Below are 23,905 nucleotides of genomic sequence, written 5' to 3' on the forward strand. Positions count from 1 at the left end.
AGGGTTGTTAGAAAGTGCCTAAAGTCAGAGGACTAATAACCAATAACACAGGCGAGGCAGCATTCACTCCAGCTTAGATCTCCAAATTAATTTTCTTTCCACTACTCCCTGCCCAGGGACTCTGGCCTCTAGATAGTACAACCCTTCCTTTGCTAAAGGCATCACAAGGAAGAACACTTTCAAGGTCTGGGAACCCTGTGTTGCCCCCTTTCTTCTACATTTTCTTTGAGAAGGAGTTACTAAGTGCCAATCTTTTATTTTATATATGCATAAGAGGCCAGAGTGGGAAGGGATCTTAGAAATCATTTAATTCAACTTCATTTTCTTATAATTGAAGAAGCCAAGGCCCAGAGACTTGAATGGGCTTCTCCAAGGTCACAGAGCTAATTAAAGCACAATTGTCCAGTGATCTTTTCATTCTGTCCTGCTGCCTCTTCTGGAGCCAATCAAGCCTTTCTCTTCCCCTCCACCCCATGATATGCGGAGGACCTGAGGAAGGGGGATGGATGGGGGGCCTGAAAGCACTATTATTGCTATTCTGAATATGCTACCTACAAAATCATCCACAGGGCAGCAGAGAATACCAAGACATCCAGGGCTAGGGGCATGAACAGCTGGCTGGGGGCTTATTAAGAAGCCCCTTGCTCTACAGGGAAATGACATCTGGAGTCACTGAAGTATAATCAAGGAATTTATTACCAAGGCTGAATGGACCCCAAAGAAAAGCCTGCCCTTAATCTACTATGGAAAAGGTCTGCCAGACTAGGGGATGAGGATTGTAAATAAATTCACACGTTCTGGACAACCAAGCTCCTTCCTATGTGTCACTTGCAGATGCTAGGACCATACCACCTGCCCCTCTCTCCTGCCACTGGACTTCCTTTATGGTCACATCAAGAGGAGAATGCGTTTGCCCTTGGGGTTCCCAAAGGGGAGGAAAAGTTCTCCAACTGGGCTCTGTGGGGGGGGGGGGGGAGGGAGATGCAAGGGAGGCCTGTGTCTGATTTCTTTTATTCAAGTGTCCCCTTTCTTTTCCCGAGTTAGGAGTCAACTCTGATGTTAGCTGCTGCCTGGTGGGGGCCTCTTTCTGAAGTTCAGGCTGGGGGTTAGGGCACAAAGTGAGTCTCCTGCCTGGACCGCCTTCTCTGTGGGTACCTAGGAGAAGAATGCTGAGTCTCCAGAGGGAGTAAGGGGAGGAAACAGGGGAAAGATGCCAGTGGACTTGCTTCTTGGCAAACCCACACTGGCTGGTGAGCCCATTTCTGCAAAGGTCACACTGTTCTGCTTGGGCTGGTGAGGTGTAAAGAGAGTAGGGGGTGGGGGGCTGACTCAGTGGGCCAATGCAGCAGCAGTAGCAGGAGAATGCATGCATCAACGGGGGATTTATGTGATAGCCCTGGGCTCCGTGACAGTAGGCTTGTCTCGTGGAAAATTCTGGGTCCTTGGAATAGACAAGGGGCAAAAGCAATTCCACCATCAAGGCACAGGAAAAATACTCCCTGTCGATCAAGTAAGGGAACTTCTGGGGGCAGCGTCTCCAGTTCCTCAGGGTCAAGTCACTCCAGGGCTCCCGCAGGCCAGCAGAGATCAAAAGTTAAGATTGACAGTGGATCCCAAGCACATTCTATTGTGTCTCAGGACATGGGGTGCCTGATGGATGGACTCAGTTAACCATGGGATAACATCTGTTGTGCCAGGTCCAGGAGGATGAGGAGAAGGAGTGGGGGCCCCTTCCCAGAATGGCTTTGGGTTTTATCTAAGGGGATCATGTTTCTGTTGCCTTGCATGGAGCTTTTGCAGGTGCCAATTTTCTTTGTGTGGAGGTATCTCTATGACTGGTGGGCTGCATTCTCTCTGCAGGATTGCAAGTGATGTATGCTGAGCATTTGGGACTGCCCATGTTTAGTGGTTTGCCTTGGTTCTGTACAGTGGGGCACAGATTCAGCTAGGTTGGTCTCCAAAGCAGACAGTAAGAGGGCATAGTCAGAGGTTTTACTTTTCCAAGGGCTCCACCAGATTCCAAGAGAGACAAAGTAAAACCAGTAGGAGTCAGGATAATCTAAGGAGATAGCCAACACTGGACAGAGAGCCATAAAACCAGGCTTCTCATTCTGACCCTTCACTCATTTGTCATATGACCCATTTCTTTCTCTAGGCGTTAGTTTTTCTTTATGTAAAATGATGAGGGGCAGGGTTGAGAAGAAAATCTATCATCCCTGTCTCCTTACTCAAGCCTCATTATATTTTAGACAAAGTGAAATAACATAGAATGAGATTGTACCAGATGTAACAAAACCCTAGTTCTAGAAATAACCCTCCTATTAATTTATTTGACCTTGGACAAGCCATTCAAAACCTTTCTGGGCCTCCGTTTATGGCACGGAAACCTTCTCAGAGTAATACTTTTAAATGCATAAAATAAAATATATAGGATTACAAAGGAATTGCAAAGGAATAACAAAAGTTAGCAAAAAATCAAGACGTCCTTTTCTTCTCCCTCCATATTCTTAGAGTGCCTGGAATCTTCACCCCTTAAATGAATAACCCCATGCCTAAATGACCTTGAAAGTGCCTTCAGCCTTATGATTCTGGTCTAATGGAGATCCCCAAGGAGGAGCCTGGAGTTCTTTGTCATAAAGGTGCTACTATGGAGATTGCCCATGGTTGCACTGGCTGCCCACATGGCTCTGTGCCTTTTCAGAGATCCAGCTGTTTTAGCAGATTATGAAGCAATTTATTTATAGTTTTTACCTTGTTGGAAGCTCTGTGCCCACAGGCCCCAGGGAAGAAAATGGCAGGTGAGGGGGGGAGGGGAAAGGGGGAGATGCAGAAGAGAAATGAGCCTTCACTACTTTCTTGATAACCTAATTTCCTTTGCCCTTCAGGGACGTGGCCTCATCGAGAGCCTTATTAGACTGTCTGCCTAGGTCTGTTAATGAGAAACTTTCCTTGAGCCATTGGCATTCACACTTCATGGGAAGAGCCCCTCATTAGAACTGCCAGGCTGGGGAAGCAGGGACCTTGAACACCCCGAAAGAGGCACTGGGGTTGAGTGGATAGAGTGCTGAAACTGAGACAATAGAATCCTGGATTCAAATTCAGCCTTTGACACTTATGAGTTGTGTGATCAGGCAAATCGCTTAACCTCATTTAATCTGTCTGAGCCTCAGTTTCCCACTCTATAAAACAGGGATCTAATTTGTAGTACTTATATTACAGGGTTCTTGTGAGGATTAATTAATGGGCTATGTAAAGCATTGTATAAATGGCAGCTATTATTATTTTAAGAATAGGGTGGAGAGAGCCAGCCTCAGAATCAAGAAGACCTGAATTCAAGTATTGCCCTTGACATATACTGGCTGTGACCCTTAGTAAGTCAATTAACCAATAGCCAACTCTCAAAGATAAGTTGCAATACAGTTGTCTATGAAGTTTTCCACTAGAGATTTCATAATAATATTAGTGATAATTGCTAGCACTTATTTATATAGCACTTAAAGGATTTATATATGATCTCCTTTGATCTCAACACAACTCTATGAGGTGGAAGATATTATTATCCCTATTTTTACAGATGAGGAAACTGAAGCTGGAATAGGTTAAGTGACTTGCCCAAGGACACACTATTTATAACTGTCTGAGGCAGGACTTGCACTAATTTCAAGTCCATGACTCTACCTACTGTACCACCTAGCTGCCTAACCTTAAACCAGTGAAGTCATTAGTCTGGACAAGAAAAACAGTTCCTGATTCTGAGCCTACCCTAGAACCACAGTCTTTCACCATGCAGAGCCCAACCCTTAAGTGGGGTCTCTGACACTAGGAATTTGAAGAAATGATCCTTATCCTATTAATGGCTAATGAATTACTAACATGGCTGACCACTGGTACATGAAGATGTTGATTCTGGAAATTGGTGGGCAGGGTTAGAATGGGGGGAAATGATGATGATGATGATGATGATGATGATGATGATGATAGCTTCAACTGAGTTTAGGAAAAGTCAGGAGGGGCCGAGACTATGGGTTTCTGCTGAGACATCATGGTGGCTAATTGTGCATAGAAGTCAGGCCCAAAGGGGAGGCTAGGTGGTTGGACAGCCCAGGAAATTGCATGGGTCATTTATGCCTAAATTAAAGATTTCTTAGGAATGTGCTGTTCACGCTCTTCAATTTATTTCATTTTTGCCTGTGAATCACCAGGGCCTGGTGCCTAATAAATGCTTGTTGATTGACTGATGAACAAAACAGAACTCATTTATAGCAAATACAAATTTATTTCCCTCCCTTCATTGTTGGTAAACTCCTTTTGAAAAGTTCAAATTCTGATTCTAGTGTTCTTAGGGGAAAGGGAAGGAGCGTCTATCCCAAGGTGAGGCAGCATCAAATCCCAAAGGGGCCACACCTTCCCCCTCCTCCCACCCCACCTTAACTCTTGTGTAACACATAGTAATCATCTAGTAAACAGGAAAAAAGGAAGAAAATGTCAGGTGGGACAGGACCAAGGAAGAATTTTGACAGCTGGTTTACTTCCTGACTTAGACAGAAGAAGTAAGTCTTTTGTCTGCCTGATGTCCTTTCTACACAGATAGCTACAGGTGGAGAAGGAAAGGTTGGCATTTTCGGTATTGTCTTACCATCTTCTGATGACTGCAGATCTTTGGGCAAAAGGACTGAGAATCCTGGCATTGACCAGCTAGAATGGATCTTGATGGAGGTTTCATCATGACCCTCCCCCCTGGCATCCCCCCCCCCCAAAACTCCCAAACACACACACACACACATACACTCATGTAATTACTATCTGGCATCTGACAATGGAAGAAGCTCAACAGCCAAGGTCAGTCTGGGTACATGGTACAAAATACTCAGTCCTACTTATTGCAGGGCTGGGAGCTAGGGTTCCTACACGAGCCTCCAGGTTCCAATATGGGTTTCTATTGTGCTATTGTGCTACAGTCTGAACTAACAACCTTAGATAACTTGTTGGGGAGAGGATGAGCAACTGCCAAATAAACTCCCCGATACTATAAATAAATACTGGTTTGATTACACTGAGGGGAAAATGCTGCCATCTGATGACACAGTAAAGTGTGGTTCACTTTTACAGCTATCACAGAGCTGATCAGAAAGAAACTCATTCTTGTTCCCCCAGTATCAGCCTTATAACTTGGCATCACTTTAATGCCCAATCTGGTGGCAAGTGTTTGCCAAGACAAAGCCCTTCCCAGTCCTCTCTGCCCCAGTCCCTTCAGACACCTGGTCCAGAGGTGGTCCACATCCTTTAATTTGGGGTTGACTGATCTCAGAAACAGGGAGGGCACCCTCTCTCCCCAGAGCACCAGTGAGATGATGTGTGGGGGGCTAGCTGAATGTACTGTGTCACCTGAAAATTCTGCCTTTATAGGTTAGCCAAGAATACTTGTAGGATGGGGGTGGTGGTGGTGGTGGTGGTGGTATATCAGGACTTGGCTCAAGTCTCCACGCACTTTCTCCTGGGCTTGTCCAACTCAGTGTCCTCCTTCAGGACCAATGATCAATGTGCTCATCCATGGCATCTGAGATGCCACATTTTAGTAGCTTCTGTTATGTTATAAGTTTTCTGACAAGCTAACTCATAACCAATCTAAGGGAGAACCAAGCCCACATCCTGACTATCCTTGTAACTACTACTCCCAGTCCAGCTCATTTCCTCCCCAAATCATCCCTCCTTCCCCATTATTTCAAGTCCCCCATGCTCGCCTTTCCCCCAAAATCATGGGGAGAAGAGAATAGGAAAGATTGGGACTCACGATCCAGAGGCACCTCAATGGCCCCGACGAGGCTGAAGAGCCAGAGGATGAAGGTTGCATGGATCCACAGAAGTGGCCACACAGCCATCCTGGGTGCTGGGCCCTGATCCCAGCTCCCCTTTCCTCCAGGCCTCTCCGTCTCCTGTTGCTGCTCGAGCTGGACTGTCTGGAGGGAGCTCAGCTGTAGAAGGAAACACATCCACAAGTGACTGTGTGTCATCCCTCCACCTCTCTCCCACCCCTCCCACTGGAGTGGGGAGGGGCACCAAGAACCCCCCATCTTCTTGGACTGGTACCAGGAAGCAGAGCATCCCCACGCTGAATGGTCATGACAACAGAGCAGAAATCAGGCATCCAGCCTGCTGACACAGCACTATCTCTTGCTTCTCCTTTTAGGGTTGGTTTACTTGGAACTCTGTGCCTTAGCAAGGAGAACAGGGGCCCTTAAGGGTGTTTGAGCCAAGAGATGAAAGGGAGAAGAGACAAAAGTAAACAGAATAAGGAAAAGGAACTCAAAATGTCAGCTGGCGCAGGCTGGTGCAAACTTGAATGTGAGATGAGGTTTTTTTTTTGTTTGTTTTTGTTTTTTGCCAATGAGCAGAGGTTTTTGGAAATGCTTTGACCAGCTGTGTTAGATATTCTTTGGAGCTCCGTTTAGGAAGCTTGGTAGCTCTATGCTGACTCGGAATGAGCATGAGGAAGCAATTCACCTTAGTGGCTGGATATAGGCAACCCTCCCAAACAGTTCAATATTCCAGTTCCTAGACCCTAGAGGCTATCCTCAGGTTAGATGCAGCTAGGTCTAGGGCACAGGGTAACCTCTGGAATGGATGTACTAGGGAATCCCTTGCCCCTTGCCACTCTGAACCCATCTAACTTGTTGCTCCACTATAGTAGGACAAGAAGGGACAGCTCCCCAGGCATCCATCTTGCAAATGGAAACCTTTCTCCCACTCTTATTCCACTTGGCAGCTACCCAGTGCTGAAGCCTAGATTGCCCTTTCCTTTATACCCACCACTTTCCCCGACTTCCCCCGAGGAGTTAATGGCACAGGAAAGGCAAAAGAGAGGGAAGGAGGGCATCCAAGGCCCAAGTGGGTTTCTGGAGCTTACCTGGTGACAGGGAGGAGGAAGGAAACCCTAGACTTGGAATCAGAAGGCCTGAGTTAGAATCATGCTTCTGCCAACTCACACTACACATGTGGCTTTGGACAGCTCCAACTCTCTAGACATCAGTTTTCTCCTCTGTAAAATGAGGAGGGGGCCAGTAAGGTCTCTTTCAGCTCTAAATCTGTGATTCTATGTTCACAAACTGCCTGTCTGGTGGAAAGAGAAGTCCTGCTTCTGAGTTAATCTGGCCAAATGATCCCAAATGCCTCCAGGCAACTCTAGACCACCGTAAGCTGCAGAGCAGGTGCTGAACTTCATTATTAGAGAGAGATACCCAGGAATCACAGGTATGGTCTTCCTGCCTTCCCCCCAAAAAGGCCCTTCTAGGAAACCTAGATTCTGATCTTTCAGATTGGGAAGGATCATAGAGAAAGGGCATGTCATCTACTCTAATGCTTATCATTTTACAGATGTGGCAACTGAGACCCAGGGAAGTTAAGAGGCAAGTACCTGAGGCCAAACAGCTAGTCAGAGGTGGGATTTGAACTCAAATCCTCTCACTCAAGAGTCAGTGCACTTTTGACTGTGTCAAATGGCTTCCTTCCAAAGAGGTTGATGGCTAGTGTGCTGGGATCACAGAAAGGACCCCTGTCATTCAGTGCATGCTTCTCCTTTACAGATGAGAGCACAGGCCTGCAGAGCTTACGTGATCTGCTCTTACAGACATAGCAAAACAGAAGGGAAAGGAATGAGCATTTATATGCTACCTACTATGTGCCAAACATTTTTTACAAATGTTATCTTATTTGATCCTTACAATGACCCCGAGAAGTAGGTGCTATTATTATTCTCATTTTACACAAGAGGAAACTGAGGTAAATAGTGGTTAAGTGACTTTCCTGGGGTCACACAGCTAATAAGTGTCTGAGGTCACATCTGAGCTTCCTATCCACTGAGCCCCTGCTACAGGGAAGTCAGAAGAGCTTACTTATTCAGGTTTATTCAGATAGGCTGGTCATTCACTCCTTCTTCTTAAGTGCTAGATAAGTGTCTGTTACTATTAAGTTGTTGTTGGAAGTCTGGCAAAAGCAGCAACTCTCGAGCACCCTCGGGAGGACCCTGGTAGCGTAGAAAAGTAGAACTTTTCTTTTTAAAACTGTACTACTCTGGATGGCCACCAGGGAGCACAGGAGTTTAGGAGTCATCAGCCTGGCCAACTCAATCCAGATGGTTCCCGAAGGTGAGGAGAAGGTGCCAAATTTTGAGTCACAGGCTGGTAGGAGCCTTAGAAGTCACCTCTGGTTGGAGGGTGGCAGGCAGAGAACTTCTCCTAGACCCTCCATTTATGGCAAGCACCCAGGTCACTCAATTCTTCATTTCCCGACAGCTACACTCTTCAGGACTCCACCATTCCCTCCCCCTACGTATCTCCTTCCCCCAGCTCCCCACTTTTCAACTTCCTTCTGTGTTGTTTCTCTGCATTAGACTATAAATTCCACAAGGGTAGGGACTTTCTTTTGTCTTACTTTGCATCCCCAAGATAGTGCCTGGCACATAGTAGGACCTTAAATGTTTATTCACTGACTAACCTAGTCCGGGTTCATCATTTTACAAATGAGACTCAAGGTCCTCAGGTGGTGTTCACTTGGTAGTTAGTTGGGAAAGCATGAAATGAGTGACAAATCACCAAATCAGGACATTTTGGTCCGAAGGTCATTTGTCTGATCCTCCTGACTGTCAGGCCAGGGCTATCCTCAGGTCATCTCAGAAAAAGAGCCAGAAGTGGTCCTCTAATAATACACTTCTCCAGGAGAAAAGTTAATGTTTGCCTGAATTCTGAGCTAAAATCCTTCTGGACCTACTTATGCAGCTCTATCCTGTGTCCCAAGTTCGATGGAGAAGAACCTTTAGAAAAGACTTAGAGGAAGCATGTTTAAGTAAGAGAAGAAAAGGAGTCTGAACTTTAGGGCGGAGAGAAGAAAGCCAAAGTTTAAATCTTGGCTCTATTGTTGTATGAAGGCACTGACGTGGGGGTACAGAGAGGGGAGGTATGTCGTATTTGGGGAGCACTTGGCAGAAACCAGAATCCTGGAATTGTTTACAAAGAAGAAACAGCAGCAAGAGTCAAAGTGAAGCCCAATTGTTTCTGATTCTTTTGGCTTTAGGTAGTTGGAAAAACACTTGTGGGAGGCTGGAGAGGACAAGCCGGGAATCTTCCCAGTAACTTTCCTGACACTGAGGAGATCATATCTGGCTCTTCTGCACTCTCAAGTATCTACTCTCTTCTACTCTACTCTAGGGCTGAATAAAGACCTTAAAGTCATTTAGTCCAATCTTTTTTTTTTAACAGATGAGGAAACTGGGTCTTGGAGAGGCAAAGGGACTGAAGTCTCCGTCAGAGCTGAGGCTGTAACACAGGCCTCATGATACCCACCTGCCTATTTACTGATTGATGGATTATAGTTCTCTGCCTGGCCCTCCCACCTTATTATGTATTGTGCTCTCATACAGGGTTAGAAGGTTTAAGAATAAGCCAAGGGAGCAACCAGGATGCAGTAACGATCAAGTCCATGAGAATTTCAGTTTGGAAATAACCAGGGCATCTCCATGTGGGCAACCCTACTAAGTAAAGAGGAGAAGCAAGTCTACCTGGAAGTAAATAATAAACTCCCCAAATGGCAACAGAGTTTAGATGAGGAGACTATGGGGGAGCATGCCTCCAAGGAATGGACCTTTGCCATCATCCAGGACACCCCTCTTACTTTCTGGATGAGGAGATAGGGCCATAGAGGTTAAGTGACCTTCCTGAACTCAAAGAGAGCAAAATATAAGGGAAGGGAATAAGCATTTATGTGGTACTTCCTACGTACCAGGTACTATGCTAACAGCTTTTTACAAATGTTATTTCATTTGATCATCACCATAGCACTACAAAGAAGGTGTTATTATTATCTTCATTTTTATATGGATTGTCATTGATTCTTATTTATCCCAGGGTGGATTATCTCTTCTTATACTGGTGACTGAAAATGTTCAATGTCATAGATTTTTTTTTTTTAGCATCCCAGCATATCTTGGCCCTTTGCCTTGGCTGATGGTATTGCTTCTGGGAATGAAGACTCATTATGGTATTAGCGTAGGCCAAATTTTTCCTAGCTGACACTATTCTAGATTGATTTGGCTATAACCTCCATCTGGATGGTGGAAATCAGGGAAAGGAAGTGGATCCTTGGGAAGTGACTTGGCATTCTGGTGGAGCACTTTTGGGCAAGGAGGAGTGCGTGTGAGGAATGAGTCAAGGGTTGAGGATGGGGTAGGTAGTGTGTTCTGGATTCCAATTGGCTTGACACTGTGCTGCAGTGGGGTGGAAAGGGAAAAGAACTGTGTCTTATTTAGGGGTCCTTTATGGAAACCAGAACCCTGGACTGTTTATGAAAGAGAAACAACTGGATAAGAGTTAGAGATAAGCCTCATTACTCATGAAATTTTCAATTCATAGAGTTTTTAAACAGTGGTACAGTAGGGAGAAGGAAGCAGAGTCAATAATTTACTAGAACACAAGGATGTTCAAGAGTTCAATAGCCTCCTATCTCATCCCCATTCTTCCATAGGGCACAAAATCTGCCCTTCAGAAGGGGCCTTTAGAGAGCTAGGCCAGCTTCCTCACACATAACTCTTCCCTCAGCTTACACAGGAGGAAGCTAATCCCAGGGGAAGTTACATGACTTGTCCAAGGTAAAATAGTTCCTCAGTAGCAGAGCTGGGAACAAACCTGAGGCCTTCCAACTTGCTGCTTTTTACAAAAAAACAATACTGTATGGTATTCCTAAGGTTCCAAAGTATACCTGCAATTTTAAAGAGAAAGAAATCTGGTTTCTGAGCTAGACATACAGAAGTGACACGGTGGATAGAATGCTGGACCAGGAGTCAGGAACACCTAAGTTCAAATCTCACCTAAGATACTTATTACCTGTATGACCACAGGCAACTCTCTTAACCTCTGTCTGCCTCAGTTTCCTCACCTGTGAAATGGAGATAATATAGTACCTACCTCCCAGGCTTGTTGTGAGGATAAGATAATATTTGTAAAGTCTGTCAGTCAACAAACCTTTATTAAGCACCTACTATTTGCCAGGTACTGAGTGTGAAGGGATACAAAGAGAGATAAAAGGCAGTACCCACTCTCAAGAAGCCCTCACTCTAATGGGGAAGACAGCATGTAACTAATTATGTACAAACAAGCTATATTCAAGATAAATTGGAAATAATCTATAATCTTTAAAACACTCCATAAGTGCTAGCGATGATGATGATGGTGGTGGTGGTGGTGGTGGTGATAATGATGAGGCTTTCTCATAGATAAGGAGGAGAGTGGATTCCTTGGGCATTAGTTCTTAGACTCCAGGCTACAGATGCTTGTAGCATCTCCTAAGGAATAGATCAGCTGTGCTCAGAACAAAGGGGAATCTGACTTGAATCTTTCTTGCTCTGAGGGATTTTCAAACCAAGCCAAGTTCAATGAGAAATAGAAAAAAACAAAAAGTCATATGGGTCCCAGAGTTTATGTGGTGTTTCATCTCTGAGAAGGCTGTGAAGAGATCCAGCCCGGAGAATGAGGTGTGTCCATGTTCGCTAATCACCCAGGACTATAACTGCTCACCAGAGAAGAAAGCACAGGGCAAACTGGGTGGAAAACTTCATTTAGCCAAAGAAATAAAGCTTGCCTTTCAATCTAAGCCTCAGCTCTACTACCATTTCCCCCTGTGACTTTGGCCAAGTCTTCATCTTCTGGGCCTCTCAGAATCCCTGTCCACTCTCATGATTATGGCATCGGATAGTGTCTCTATCAAGGGAGGTGACAGTCCCTCTGTACTCTGTCCTCCTCAAACCAACAACAGTATAATTATTTCCAGGGTTGGGTGCTACATGTTGGGAGCACCATGAACAAAATAGAAGCAGGTAAAGCTGACAAAGATCATCAGGAAACTAGGTTACATCAAAGAACTGGAGATGGTTAGCCTAGTGAAGATAAAATATGGAGGAAGGGAAAAGGAAGGCATATGATACACATGTACTTAGCCTATATTGTGCCAGAGCACAGAACCAGTACTAATACCCTCCTCAGTCATCTCATTTTTCACTTTGGAGCACTCATGTTGAATTTCTCTGGCTTCTCCGCCATGTCCCCAGTGAAGTCATCACTGGGAAATCTCACCATCTTGCAAGACCCAATCAGACTCATCATTGACACCTCAACATTGTCCTCTGCCCCTCTGATCAAGGGGGTGGAACCATAAACTCCTCCATTTAAGGAGAGGGGACCTCTCCAAACATGTCCTCATTTCTTCGCCTGTTGTACTTGTTTTGGACCAATGTCTCTGACCCTGTGCCATTCTCCCCATTTCAGCGTTCTTTTGTGTATCTTGCCCCATTAGACTAGAAGCTCCTTGAGGATGTGGACTGTCTTTCATTGTATCCCCTGACATACAGTAGGCACGTAATAGTTATTTACTAACTATTGATTAATGGGAGGAGGAGGAGATACATGGAAGCAGATTTGAGAGCTTAATATAAGAAGGAATTTGTTTACAAGATTACAAGAATTAGAACTCGAAGGGACCATGAAGGTTGATAAATGCAATGCCTTCATCTTATAGATGAAGAAACTGGGGCAAAAGAAGCAATTTGCCTTGCCCAGAGTCACATTTCTAACACGTCAGAGGTAGAATTTTAATCCAGATCTTTTGTATCCCATGCATCACACACACCACATTGCGTCTGCCTCTACGTATTTTGATAATTTGAGCATCCAACAATGTAAAGAATGGACTGGTGAGGTAGTGAGCACTGGAGGTGTTCAGGAAGACTGTGGATGATCTATCAGGGACATTGTAGGTCGGATCGTAGCACTGACTGGAAGGTGAGATTCAGTGATCTTTAAGTTCCTTCCGATTTTATAATTTGAGGCAAAAGGGCTTTAAGCTCTTTTGGAAGAGCTGTGGCAGACGTTGGTGTGATAATAATAATGGTTATTATTATTAATTATGATCGTAGTGCTAACAGTAGTAACAATACTTAATAACAAATCATCTTTCTATTTTTTTCTTTACTATTGGTTTGATTTTCTTTCCCCAGATTGTGGGGCCTGGATGTTGACTCCGCAAGCTGTCCCTGGCAGACTGATAGAGAGTCCTACAACACCCACAAGCTGTTACCACTCCCTGGGAGCTCCCAGTGTCCCCCAGTCTCCCAGGCAGCTCTCTTCCTCTTGACAACTATGCTAAGCAGACTGTGCCGTGGGCCACAGGGCGTCTGAAGTGATGATGGAATGAAAACTGGTCAGGATGAAGCACATAACACACTGGCAATGTGTCATTCCCCCATGCCTGGGGCTGCCCAAGACTTTGGGAAAGAAAACCAGCCAGCTGATCTCCTCAGCTTCCATGATCCAGGCTCCTCATGCTTTATACTGACATCCTAACCAGGTTATGCCAGAGGCAGAACACAAAATATCTAGAAACCCAACATTACTAATTCTGTGTGTGTATGTGTGGAGGGCAGGGTGGGAAGATTCCATAACTTGATATAGCAGCAGGTGGTAGGGGGAGGAGGTTGGGGAGGATATTAAAGCTGTACCATGTTAAGGGTCCTGGACTTGAACCTCCACTGCCTCTAATTAGCTATGCATTTATGGATTAACAAACTTAATGTCTTTGAGCCTCAGTTTCCAATTTTGTAAAATGGAGATAATATCTAAACTACCCATCTTACAGGGTTGTTGTAAGAAAAACATTGTATAAGCCTTAGGATGCCATGTAAACTCAAGAATTGTTATTACCTAATTGATAACCTCTTTGTGAAGCTCTCTGTCACAGTCCCAGTTAAATTTCTGTTTATATTCTCCTTGTCTGGTGTCATTCTCTGACAAGCCCAAGCAGCAACAGAAGATATAACAAACTTTTGACACCTTTGTACAAGTGAGAAAACAGAGGCTCAGGAAGTTCTAGTGACTTACTCAATGCCACACAGCATATCAGATGCATATCCAGGAACAGAAATTTTCCCCAGCCCAGATCTGTGTCTCCCTCTCCCTCATCTCCCTATGCCCTCTAACCCGAGTGTGAGTGGGGTTCTGGGGAATAAAAATCCTGTTCTCTTTCTGCCATCCCCCAGATAACACAAGTTATCTGCCACCACCATCCAACCACTTCTCCATCTATAAAAGAGAGACAGACACAAAGAAGAGGAGAGGGGAAAAAGCATTTTTATGGAGAACCAACCACTACATTAAGCACTTTACAAATGTTATCTCAATTGATTCTCACAACAAGGTGCTGTTATTATCCCCATTTTACAGTAAAGAAAACCAAGGCAGAGAGAAGTGAAGTGACTTTCCCAGGGTTACACAGGTAGTAAGTGTCTAAGGCTGGATTTGAACTTTGGTCTACCTAATTTCAGGCCCAGCATTCCATCGTCTGCACCATCTAACTGCTCATAAGAGGAAGAAAACAACTCATGGGAATTCCAAAACAAGTCAACATGATCTCCAAACCATCAAACATCATATTAATAGCTCTAAGGCACTGTCCTACATGGGAGACCTGGCATCACTGGAGCAACTGTGTTCTTCATTCTTTCACTCTAGGCAACAGTGGTTTTTTTCCATCCCATGTCATGCATTTCCCAATGTCCAGCTTGGCTGATAGCTGGCCATCAGCCTCAGTTAAAGAGATAGTCAAACCAAGGCTAGAGTGGGATGTAATTCAGAAGAGAGAAGACAATTCAGTGGCTTTGTTAAAAGGGATTTAGCTGCTAAAAGTTTTACCTTACAGCTTGGATTTGGGGATACTTAGGGTTTCTGTGCCTGAGTAGGGACAGAATCATTCGAAGCATACCCTCATGTATCCATGAATATGAGGAGAAGGGTGGGGCAGCACTTGGGAAAGGAGAGAGGAGGGAGAGAGGATATGAGATGGAGTTCAAACCTTTCCATTCTTTCTGAGGGTCTAAATTCATACAACTGCTTGAGAAGGTGGATGAAAGGAAGTTTGCTAATTATGGAACAGGCATTCCAGCAGGTACAGTGGAAGATGTGGGAACATATGGAACTAGAGATTAGGGGAAAAGCATTGAGGGAATAGGAGTATGGGAACAGGCAAGTAGGAATGAAGAAATGGTGCTTATACATTTGTGGCTGGACATTCTGCATCACTGGAGAAGAGTACAAGGGGGTGGGAGTATGCCAAGCATTGAAAAATAAGTCCAGGAGGAGTATGGGTGGAGTAAGAGAGATGTATTGAGGGAGGCAGGTGTTCACTAAAAGTCAAAGCCATGACAGGTGGTGATCCTGTGAGGTCCAGAGAGAAAAAGTCCTGGCAGCAAAGACAGAAGTTAGAGCTACCATACTTTTTTTAGCCTTTGCCCATGCTATTACCTATAATCTTCTCTCTCCCCCATTCACCTGCTTACTTCTTACCTGTCCTTTCAAGTCTAATTCAAGAGTTACTTCCTCTATGAAATCTTCCCTCATACCCTGTCAGTAACCACTTACCTTTATGAATTCACATGGGCCTTTGTTTTCTATCATGCATTTGCCATGCAATATTATGTTTAATAATTATCTGTGTTTATTTACTGTCACTCCACTAGACTGAGAGGTTCATGAGGAGAAGGACTGAGTCTTAACCAAACTTTCTATCTCCCAGAGTACCTAGCACAATGCTCTTCATTCAGTGCTTAATAAATATGTGTTAAATGATCAAAGTAAAGTAAGAATCTAGGTGAAAAATCAAGAAGTGACCTTTGGGGAACAACTCACCATTTTAAACTCAAACATGACTGGAGAACTAATTACGTGGTAGATAGAAATGCCTGTAATTCCTATATGCCAATGAAAAATAGGTCCTCCTAAGCCTTTCTGCTCTTTAATGTGGTCCCTGGGAAAAAAGCCAGTGAAGCCCCCTCAAACAGAGTTGTAAAAAACTCAACAACCCTTCAGAGAGACAGCGATGGGATCCCAAGGCCCCAAAGAGGGCAAGGGACAGACAACAGTTGCTTCTCCTGGTACTCTTAGCACCTGATTCATAGAAGTCTAGGCAGACATCCCCCAACTCCCTGCCCCAGGGTGTAGTTCTTAGGGAGGCACTTAAAATGTGATGGAAAAAATGATGAGTCACCAAGAACACAGAATTTGTGTCTCTGGAACTCTGTTTTTGTCCCAAATAGGATTTAATAGTAAAGATAAATCCACTTTTAATCCTACATAGATTAGTATCATTTCTATGCTTACCTTTAATCTACCTTTCCAATCTTTTTTTTTTTCTAACATTACTCTCCTCCATTCAATTTACACTTCAATCTAGGTGGGCTGCTATCTATTCCCTGAACTCAACATGTCGGGCTGCCCCCCCGCCCCATTGCATCAGGCTGGCACCTGCCTATGTCCAGAATACACTTTCTCCTCTTTTCCATCTACAAGAACCATTTTTTCCTGTAGGTTTGGCTCAGGTACCACTTCTTCCATGAAGCCCCCTCTGATTCTCCCACTTGAAAGGGTTTTCTCCCTCCTCACCTTTTCCTAGAGCACTTTGCCTGGATCTCTCCTTTGCCCCATTGCCTTATACCTTGTATTAATATTTATTTGGATGTGTTCCCCCTCACTCTAAGTGGAAGAGAAATTCCTTGAAGGCAGTGAATGTTTCAATTTTGTCTTTGTATCCTCAGTGCCTGGCACATAGTAGGAACTTAATAAATGCTTATTGATTGATTACATTTAAGATTAAAAATTTATTCCTCCATAGTCATTCTTGCCACTCATCCTTTGGAGTCTCTTTCAGAAAGAGAATACTAACTGGAGAGACCATGAATCTCTCTTACCCTCAGAACCCCATCCAGAATTTCTGAGATCTCCAGTATCCACAAAGGGCTACAGCTAAGAAGGTCTCCCTCCCCAGTCCCTCATACACACCCCAACCACTGTCCTCAATGTTGGTTGCTGCTTCACAACCATCTGCTTCAGCAGCTGAGAGACAGGGGGAGCAGGGACCCACGCCCCACAGCCCAGAGTAATCAGGGATCACACCTGGGAGCTCAGAGTGATCCTCCTTCCTAACGCCTCAGTCTGCTCATGGAAAACGGTTGGACCTTAGCCACAGCACATCCAAGGAGACAGTGACACTTTTGTCCAGCACTAATCCCCAAACAGAAAAGACAAAGAGAAAGGAGAGAGATAGGGACCTGCTGTGCCATAGATAACGAGTGAATGTATTTCTGTGAGGGAGAGCCCCACCCCCTTCCCCCAGTTTTCATTCTTTGCAGGGGTATGTCAGCCCAAGAGCCATAGCTATTTCCACTCTGTGTCTGAGAGGTTTTCCCCAATATCTCAAGGAATCTTATAATTTCTTATAATAAATTCTCTGTCTTAATCAAGAATCTCAGAATTGGCAGCTGTGGCACAAATCCCCTTTCCAACTGATTAGCCAACCCTTATTTGATCACCTTCAGTGATAGGGGGCTTAGCATCACCTACAGTCATTTATTTCATTTTGGGACGGCTCTAATTGTTAGTCAGTTTTCCCCTGTGCTTGAGCCAAAATCTAGCTGCCTGCTTGTTCCCCTACTCAGCATTCTTCTAATGGGGACTGGAGACTTAACATTTCAAGACAGTACTCACCACAACTCCTAGCTGACCTTTGCCTTTCTTCATGCCCAGGGAAATTGAGACTGTGTCTTCAGTACAGGGGAACCCTTCTGCCTGCATGGAGTAGAAGTAAAGAGTCTTCTGGGATTTTCACGCAGCCAAAGACATCTTACACTTGCCTTTGGGATGTGGACCTTCTTTCTTCCTTCCCACTTCTCCTCCCTACTTCTCCCTGATTGGGGGGTGGGGGTAGGGAAGGGGTTCCATCTGCTCTGTGCTTGGCTCCTTTTCATAGGCAGGGAGGGAGGGAGGGAGGGGCTCTGTTGCAAGGGAGCCTGTGTATTTAACCATCTCTATCAATCAGTTTGTCACAATCATGTCTCTCATTCCTAAGCTTTCCTCCTTACAGGTATCTTGGCTGCAGAAATCACTGGGTCTTGGGGACAGGGTAGAAGAGAAAGCATCAAAGACTCCCAATTCCCTGTCAAAAAGGGAGATGTCTGGGCCTGAGATGAGGGTTCTGGCTGGAAAAATCACTGTTTTTTCTGGTCTAAGCCCAGGAGTAATCTACACATTGAAATGGAAAAGTCACTATTTATTTGGGTGAAGAGGCAGGATGGGGAAGAAAGGGGAGGAAATGAGTTTACCCCTCCCTCAATGTGACCTGAAAGAATGTCTGTCTTTTGTTCACTCTGGGACTTTGGAGGAATGCAAAGCTTTTTTTTTTTTTAATAGTTCCCCAAATAGTTTCCAAAGCCTATGGGGTAATATGTGATGACCCCTCTCCCCAAATCCTCATCACTATACCAAAATGTAGCCACTTCTAGAGCGGGATGAAATAGCCATACAATGATCAGTTGGGTTGAAAAAAGCAAAAACAAATGACGCTTCTCCCAGGGGTTCACTGGAGAAAAATTTAACCGTGTAAGCTGGGTCTAGTTAGGAATACAGTTAGTTATTTCCTAAAAGAGATTTCAGGTCCTAGTAGACTCTGAAAGGAGAGAGCTTCAATTGGATAAGGTTCCCAGGATGCAGTCATTCTGAGGAATATGGAACCAATCCCACCTTAGTTAAGAACTCCAATGTCCTCATTTTATAGATGAGGCAAATGAGGTTCAGAGAGGCCCCCCCCACTTCATCCCATTTTACTATTCTCGGGTCACCCAAGGCAATGTACTTCTTCCCATTTGGGTAAATAAGAGATGCCTACAAGGAGTATAGGGATCCATTTTTACCTAATGGGCCAGCAGATCCCTGTAGTACACTAGAGGAGGCAAGGACATCACAGGGGTTATGGTTCATCCGCCTCTCCTTGGCACGACAGTTGTGGCTGCCCTTCTCATTACTCCTCACTCAGACCTTAGCTAGGAGTGAGGGAAAGCAAGTGCTGCTGGGCTGAGAGAGGACAGATGGCACAACCACACTAATAATACTTTATATTCGTATTGTTCAATATACTTTACAAAAGGCTTCCCCACATATTATCTCATTTGATTCTTAAACCACTTTCTGAAAAGGTATTTATTTTTATTATCATTTTCATTTTATAGAGACAGAGAGAGAGAGAGAGAAAGAGAGAACAATTATTAAGTGCTTACTGTTTACCAAGGCAGCTAGATGGCTCAGTGGATTGAGTGCTGTGTCTAGAGTCACGAAGAACTGAGCTCAGATATGGCCTCAGACACTAGCAGTATGAGCCTGACCAAGTCACTTAGCCTTTGTCTGCCTTAATCCACTGGAGAAAGAAATGGCAAACCATTCAAGTGTCTTTGCCAAAAAAAACCCATTGGTGGTATGGTCCACAGGGTCAGAAAGAGTTGGACATGACCGAGTGACTGAGCAACAGCACTGTGCCAAGCCCTGCACTGTGGACACCAATATAAGCAAAAAGGACAAAGAGTTTCCAAATAAAGAGGAGCCGGTGGTGTGGAAACACGAGGACAATAACAGCCGGAGAGGCAGGAAGCTCACCCAGGGCTATGTAACTTGTTAGCAGTAGAGGTGAGACCCAAGTCTGACTCTAAGTGAAGCGAAGTTTCTATAAATTACAAAAACAATAATCCTCACCACCATTTCCGGGGTTCTTTAAGGTTTACAAAATGTTTTATAAATATCACCCCATTTTTATCCTCACAACAACCCATCAAGGTATGTGTTATTTTTATTCTTATTTTATGGAAGTAGAAACTAAGGCAAACAGAGGGTAAGTGACTTGTCCAAATAGAGATAGTGTCTACAGCTGAATTTAAACTCAGGTCTTCCTGACTCTAGGCTCAGCACTTTATCCATTGTGCTACTCAGGGGCTATATGGGGCAGCTAGGTGGGATAGTGGATAGAGTGCCAAGTCTGCAATCAGGAGATCCTGAGATCAAATGTGACTTCAGATACTTACCAGCTGTGTGACCCGAGGAAAGTCACTTTACCCTATTTGCCTCAGTTACCTCATTTGCAAAATAAGCTGGAAAAGGAAATGGCAAATCATTCCAGTGTCTTTGCCAAGAAGACCCCAAATGGGTCATGAAGAGTTAGGCACAGCTGAAACCACAAAATGACAATGAAAAAACAACAAAAACAACCTTTCCATCAAATCCAAACTACGTAACCATGTGTTTGCTACAATATAGTTGATGTGTGTGGAGTTTGGGGAGTTTTAGGGAGAAGAAAGATAAGAAGGGGAAAACCTGAAGTAATGGGTTAAAATGATCTTGGGGAATTTATTGATGGGTTTCCCTTATCCAAGCTCTCCCATATCTCACCTCTGACTTACTATCTGTATGACTCTGGGAAGATCATTTGATCTCCTGGGTCTCAGTTTCCATGTCTGGTCTACTAGACTAGTTGGCTACAGAGCTCCCTTTCAGCTCTAGAGATAGGACCCTACGACTATGGCTTTTTTCCCACTGAAGATCAATTAATAAATAATAATGATTGGCATTTTATAGCCCTTTAAAGTTTTGCAAAGTACTTTACATATGGTGTCTAATAGAGCCGAACAACAACGCTAAGGCAGGGACTTCTAATATCATTGTCCCCATTTTGGAAACAGATCAAGTAAGGTTCAGAGAAATGAAACGATTTGCTCGTGGTCACTCAGCTAGCCTGAGTCAAAGGTAGAAGTGGAACTCCAAGTCCATCTCTCTGTCCATTAAGTTCTTACCCTGTTCTCGCAGCAACATTACAAAGGAGAAATTCAAAGTAACTCTAATGCCTTGCTCCAGGAACTGGAAGCACCTGCTTACTTCTAATGCTGCTGCAGTGCCATCGTTAGAAGTCAATGGGACAAGAATCTGAGAGGAGGGGAGAGAGAACAAATGCCTCTTTTCTTGGAAGAGTTCCAAAAAATACCATAATGAAAGAAAAAACAAACCAAGAACAAAAACCATCCTTTAGTACCCTGGCAAAGCAGCCATGGGGGGCTCCTCCCTTCACATCACGGTCTCCCCCTCCCTTCTCTTCCCACAGGGGAGAACATTTTCACAGCAATTAGACATCTTCACAGATGGGGAAGGAGTGAAACCCCAGAGACCTTCAGGAGGAGAGACACCTTCCACCTAGCCCTGGGCAGGGTGGGTGGCAGTAGAGAGGTGATCTTGGTGGGGGCAGGGGAGAGGGGATGCTAAATGACCAGTTAGTGTGATATATGTACACCCTGGCTCTATATTTCCTTGAATCTCAGGGAAATATTACTGAAAAGGAGAGCAAAGACTTGAAATGTCACCTGGAATGGATTCAACCCTGTTTAGAGGCTGTATTTGAATGGAAAGATAGGGTGAGTGAAGAGAAAGCAAGGAATAGAGCCCTGGTTCTCTAGATGGAAGGCTGGGGTTCTCTACTACTGCTGCTTCCTACCTATGTGGCCTCGGGCAAGTCATTTAAATCTCTGTAAAATGAGGGTATTGGACTTGAATCAGGTGTGGGGAACCTGCAGCCTCAAGGCCACATGTAGCCCACTAGGTCCTCAAGTATGACCCTTGATTCAGTCAAAGGGCCACACTGAGGACCTAGAGGGCCACATATGGCCTCGAGATTGTATGTTCCCCAACTGGCCTCTAGGCTCTTTCCAGGTCATCCATGATCCTAAGATGAGAGCATGAGGTGGGAAGATAACTTCCTTGTTTTCCAGCCAGCCTGAGCCCTCTCACTCCCTTTGGAAAGTCTCTTCTGGAATTTCTATGCTTGTGGAGAATCACTCTCCAATTCACTTTTTCCATTGGCATTTAGCATGACCTGGAGGATCTTGCAAACTCAGAATGAAACCCCCCCGGGTTATTGTCTCAGGCTATCACCCATCTGTGTCCACCTAAAGATAGGGGTCATCTGCTGATGACATCACCTATTTTAAGCTTTTTGTTTGGGAATCCTGAGCCCCAAAGCCTCACTGGAAAACTCATCTGAAAAATCTCTTTAGTTCAGGTAGCAAGGGAGGAAAGCCCAGAGGTCAGGATGTCAGAAGCAAGAAACCCTCCTTTACAAGACAAGCTGTTCTCCTTGAGGGCAGAGATGCTGACTTTTATTTCTTTAATTTCCATGAAGCCTAACAGTGCTGGGGATAAGGGAAGAGATCAGGAATTATTTGTTGGCTCACTTGTTGTTTAAGGAAGCAATCTGAGGTAAGGGGTAAAGCATCAGAGGAGGAGTTAGGAGACAGAGATCCTGGCACTTCCTGAGCTTTGCCATGTTTATGGGGCCTTGGACAAGTTGCTTAGGTTCTCTTAAACTCAGCCTTTGGAGAATATACAAAAAATAGGTGATACATATGAATATAAGTGAATATGAATATAAAATAACATTTAAGAATACTTATAATATATCTACATGTTTTATATATAATATATTTATAGCTAATATAATAACATATGTTGTATATCGCTATATAAGTAACATTTATATAATATATAGGTGTATTATCTATATGATATATACATATGAATATAAAAAAAAGTTGACTTGAAGAGTAAATAATAAATAATAAAGGATTCACAGAAGCCTCTTTGGACAAGAAGGACGTCCAGGCTTCCAGTCTGCAGCATCTTTTGCTTCCTCTGGTTCACTGTGGCATTCTGGCACATCCCAGCCTTGGTTTATGCTGCTCATTTCTGTTGCTGTGGCCTCTTGTGCTTAAAAATTTCATTCTAATAAACCTGCCATTAAAGTCCCAACCCCTCACGTCTACTAACCCCTTTCCCCAATGCCTTCTGTCTTCTGACATCATCTACTTCCAGATGGGAAGCGGCTGAAAGCAGCCCAAGCACAGGGAGCTGAGAGCCAGATCCACACTCCCAATGCAATGTCCCTCCATCAATATTAGTTTAGCTGCTGAAATTCCAAGGGCGGTGTAGAACACAATTGCATTTTTCAGATTCTTGTGTGACATGTGATAGGGAGGAGGGGAACACGGGGAGGAGAAGGAAGAGGATGGCAGGAGGCAGAAGCATCTGTTCCCTCCCTCCCTTCAACCCTTTAAATTTACATCAGATACAGACATTAGTCTGGAAAATTGTTATGGGGACAAAAGTTCCACAGGGACAGAGAGGTGAAAATTCATAAGAGCTGGAGGAAGATGGTGGCAAGGAGAGGGGAGGCCATAAAAGAGCCTTTTCCATATATAAGATATAGCACTTTAGTTGGAAATATAGTTTCCAAATGCCTATAGTCACAAATATGGTGCTCTAAGAGACATTTTGGGGAAAATGTCCTTACGTCTCATATTCTGAGCTCTCATGTACCAGTAGATATGATTAACTCTTAGTCATCACCAGGCTTGTACCTCTAGATCAAGGCAAAAACCCAGAGTGAAGCTTATCCACAAACACTGGAGTCTCTGAGGGAGGGAGCAGGCTATTTAGGGGTCAGTAGAGAGAAGTGGAAAGGTGACTAGAAGAGGTCACATCAGTGTTTAACAGTGGCTGGCACAAAGTAAGTGCTGAATAAATTCTTTCTCATTTTCTCTTTTCTCTTGCTCTCTTTCTGTCTCAGTCTATCTCGGGACTCGGGAAATATGAAATAAAAAGAGCAGGGGCACTTGGGTTGAGGTTTTATACCTTCGTGTCTTGTGGAAGTGGAAATCGCATTGGCTTTAGATTCAGAGGACCCACCTGGATTCAAAGACCACCTCTGAAGCGGACATCTACATGAGGTCCCTTCCAATTCTAACTCTATGATCCTGTGGCCTCACTGCTATACCAATTTCTGCAGTTATCAGTGACCCCAAGAAAAGGTGGTAAGCCAGGTTTGGAGGGAGTATCTTCATGCCTTGAGAAGGCATCAGTCCTTTGAATTCAGGATCAATGTGCCTCCTTCTGGACCAGGTTGTTTTTTGGTCATGTCTGACTCTTTGTGACCCCATTGGGGGTTTTCTTGGGAG

At 44.3% G+C, this 23,905-nt stretch overlaps 1 protein-coding gene across 9 annotated transcripts in view; it reads right to left on the reverse strand.

Moving 5' to 3' along the window:
* The window catches only part of NFASC (neurofascin), a 240,381-nt gene that overhangs the window by 93,146 nt on the left and 123,330 nt on the right, over positions 1-23,905 (reverse strand). For 8 of the 9 annotated variants that reach the window (XM_072648074.1, XM_072648073.1, XM_072648072.1 and 5 more), the window contains 2 exons: positions 17,574-17,654; positions 5,792-5,972 (listed from right to left, as the gene is read on the reverse strand). In XM_072648074.1, the coding sequence (XP_072504175.1) occupies positions 5,792-5,972; positions 17,574-17,606 (214 nt within the window). In that variant the 5' untranslated portion in view covers positions 17,607-17,654. The remainder of the gene's footprint in view (positions 1-5,791; positions 5,973-17,573; positions 17,655-23,905) is intronic. The other variant, XM_072648077.1, reaches the window with a different exon arrangement.

Source organism: Notamacropus eugenii, chromosome 2 (assembly GCF_028372415.1).
Source record: "Notamacropus eugenii isolate mMacEug1 chromosome 2, mMacEug1.pri_v2, whole genome shotgun sequence".
NCBI classification, from domain to species: Eukaryota; Metazoa; Chordata; class Mammalia; order Diprotodontia; family Macropodidae; genus Notamacropus; species Notamacropus eugenii.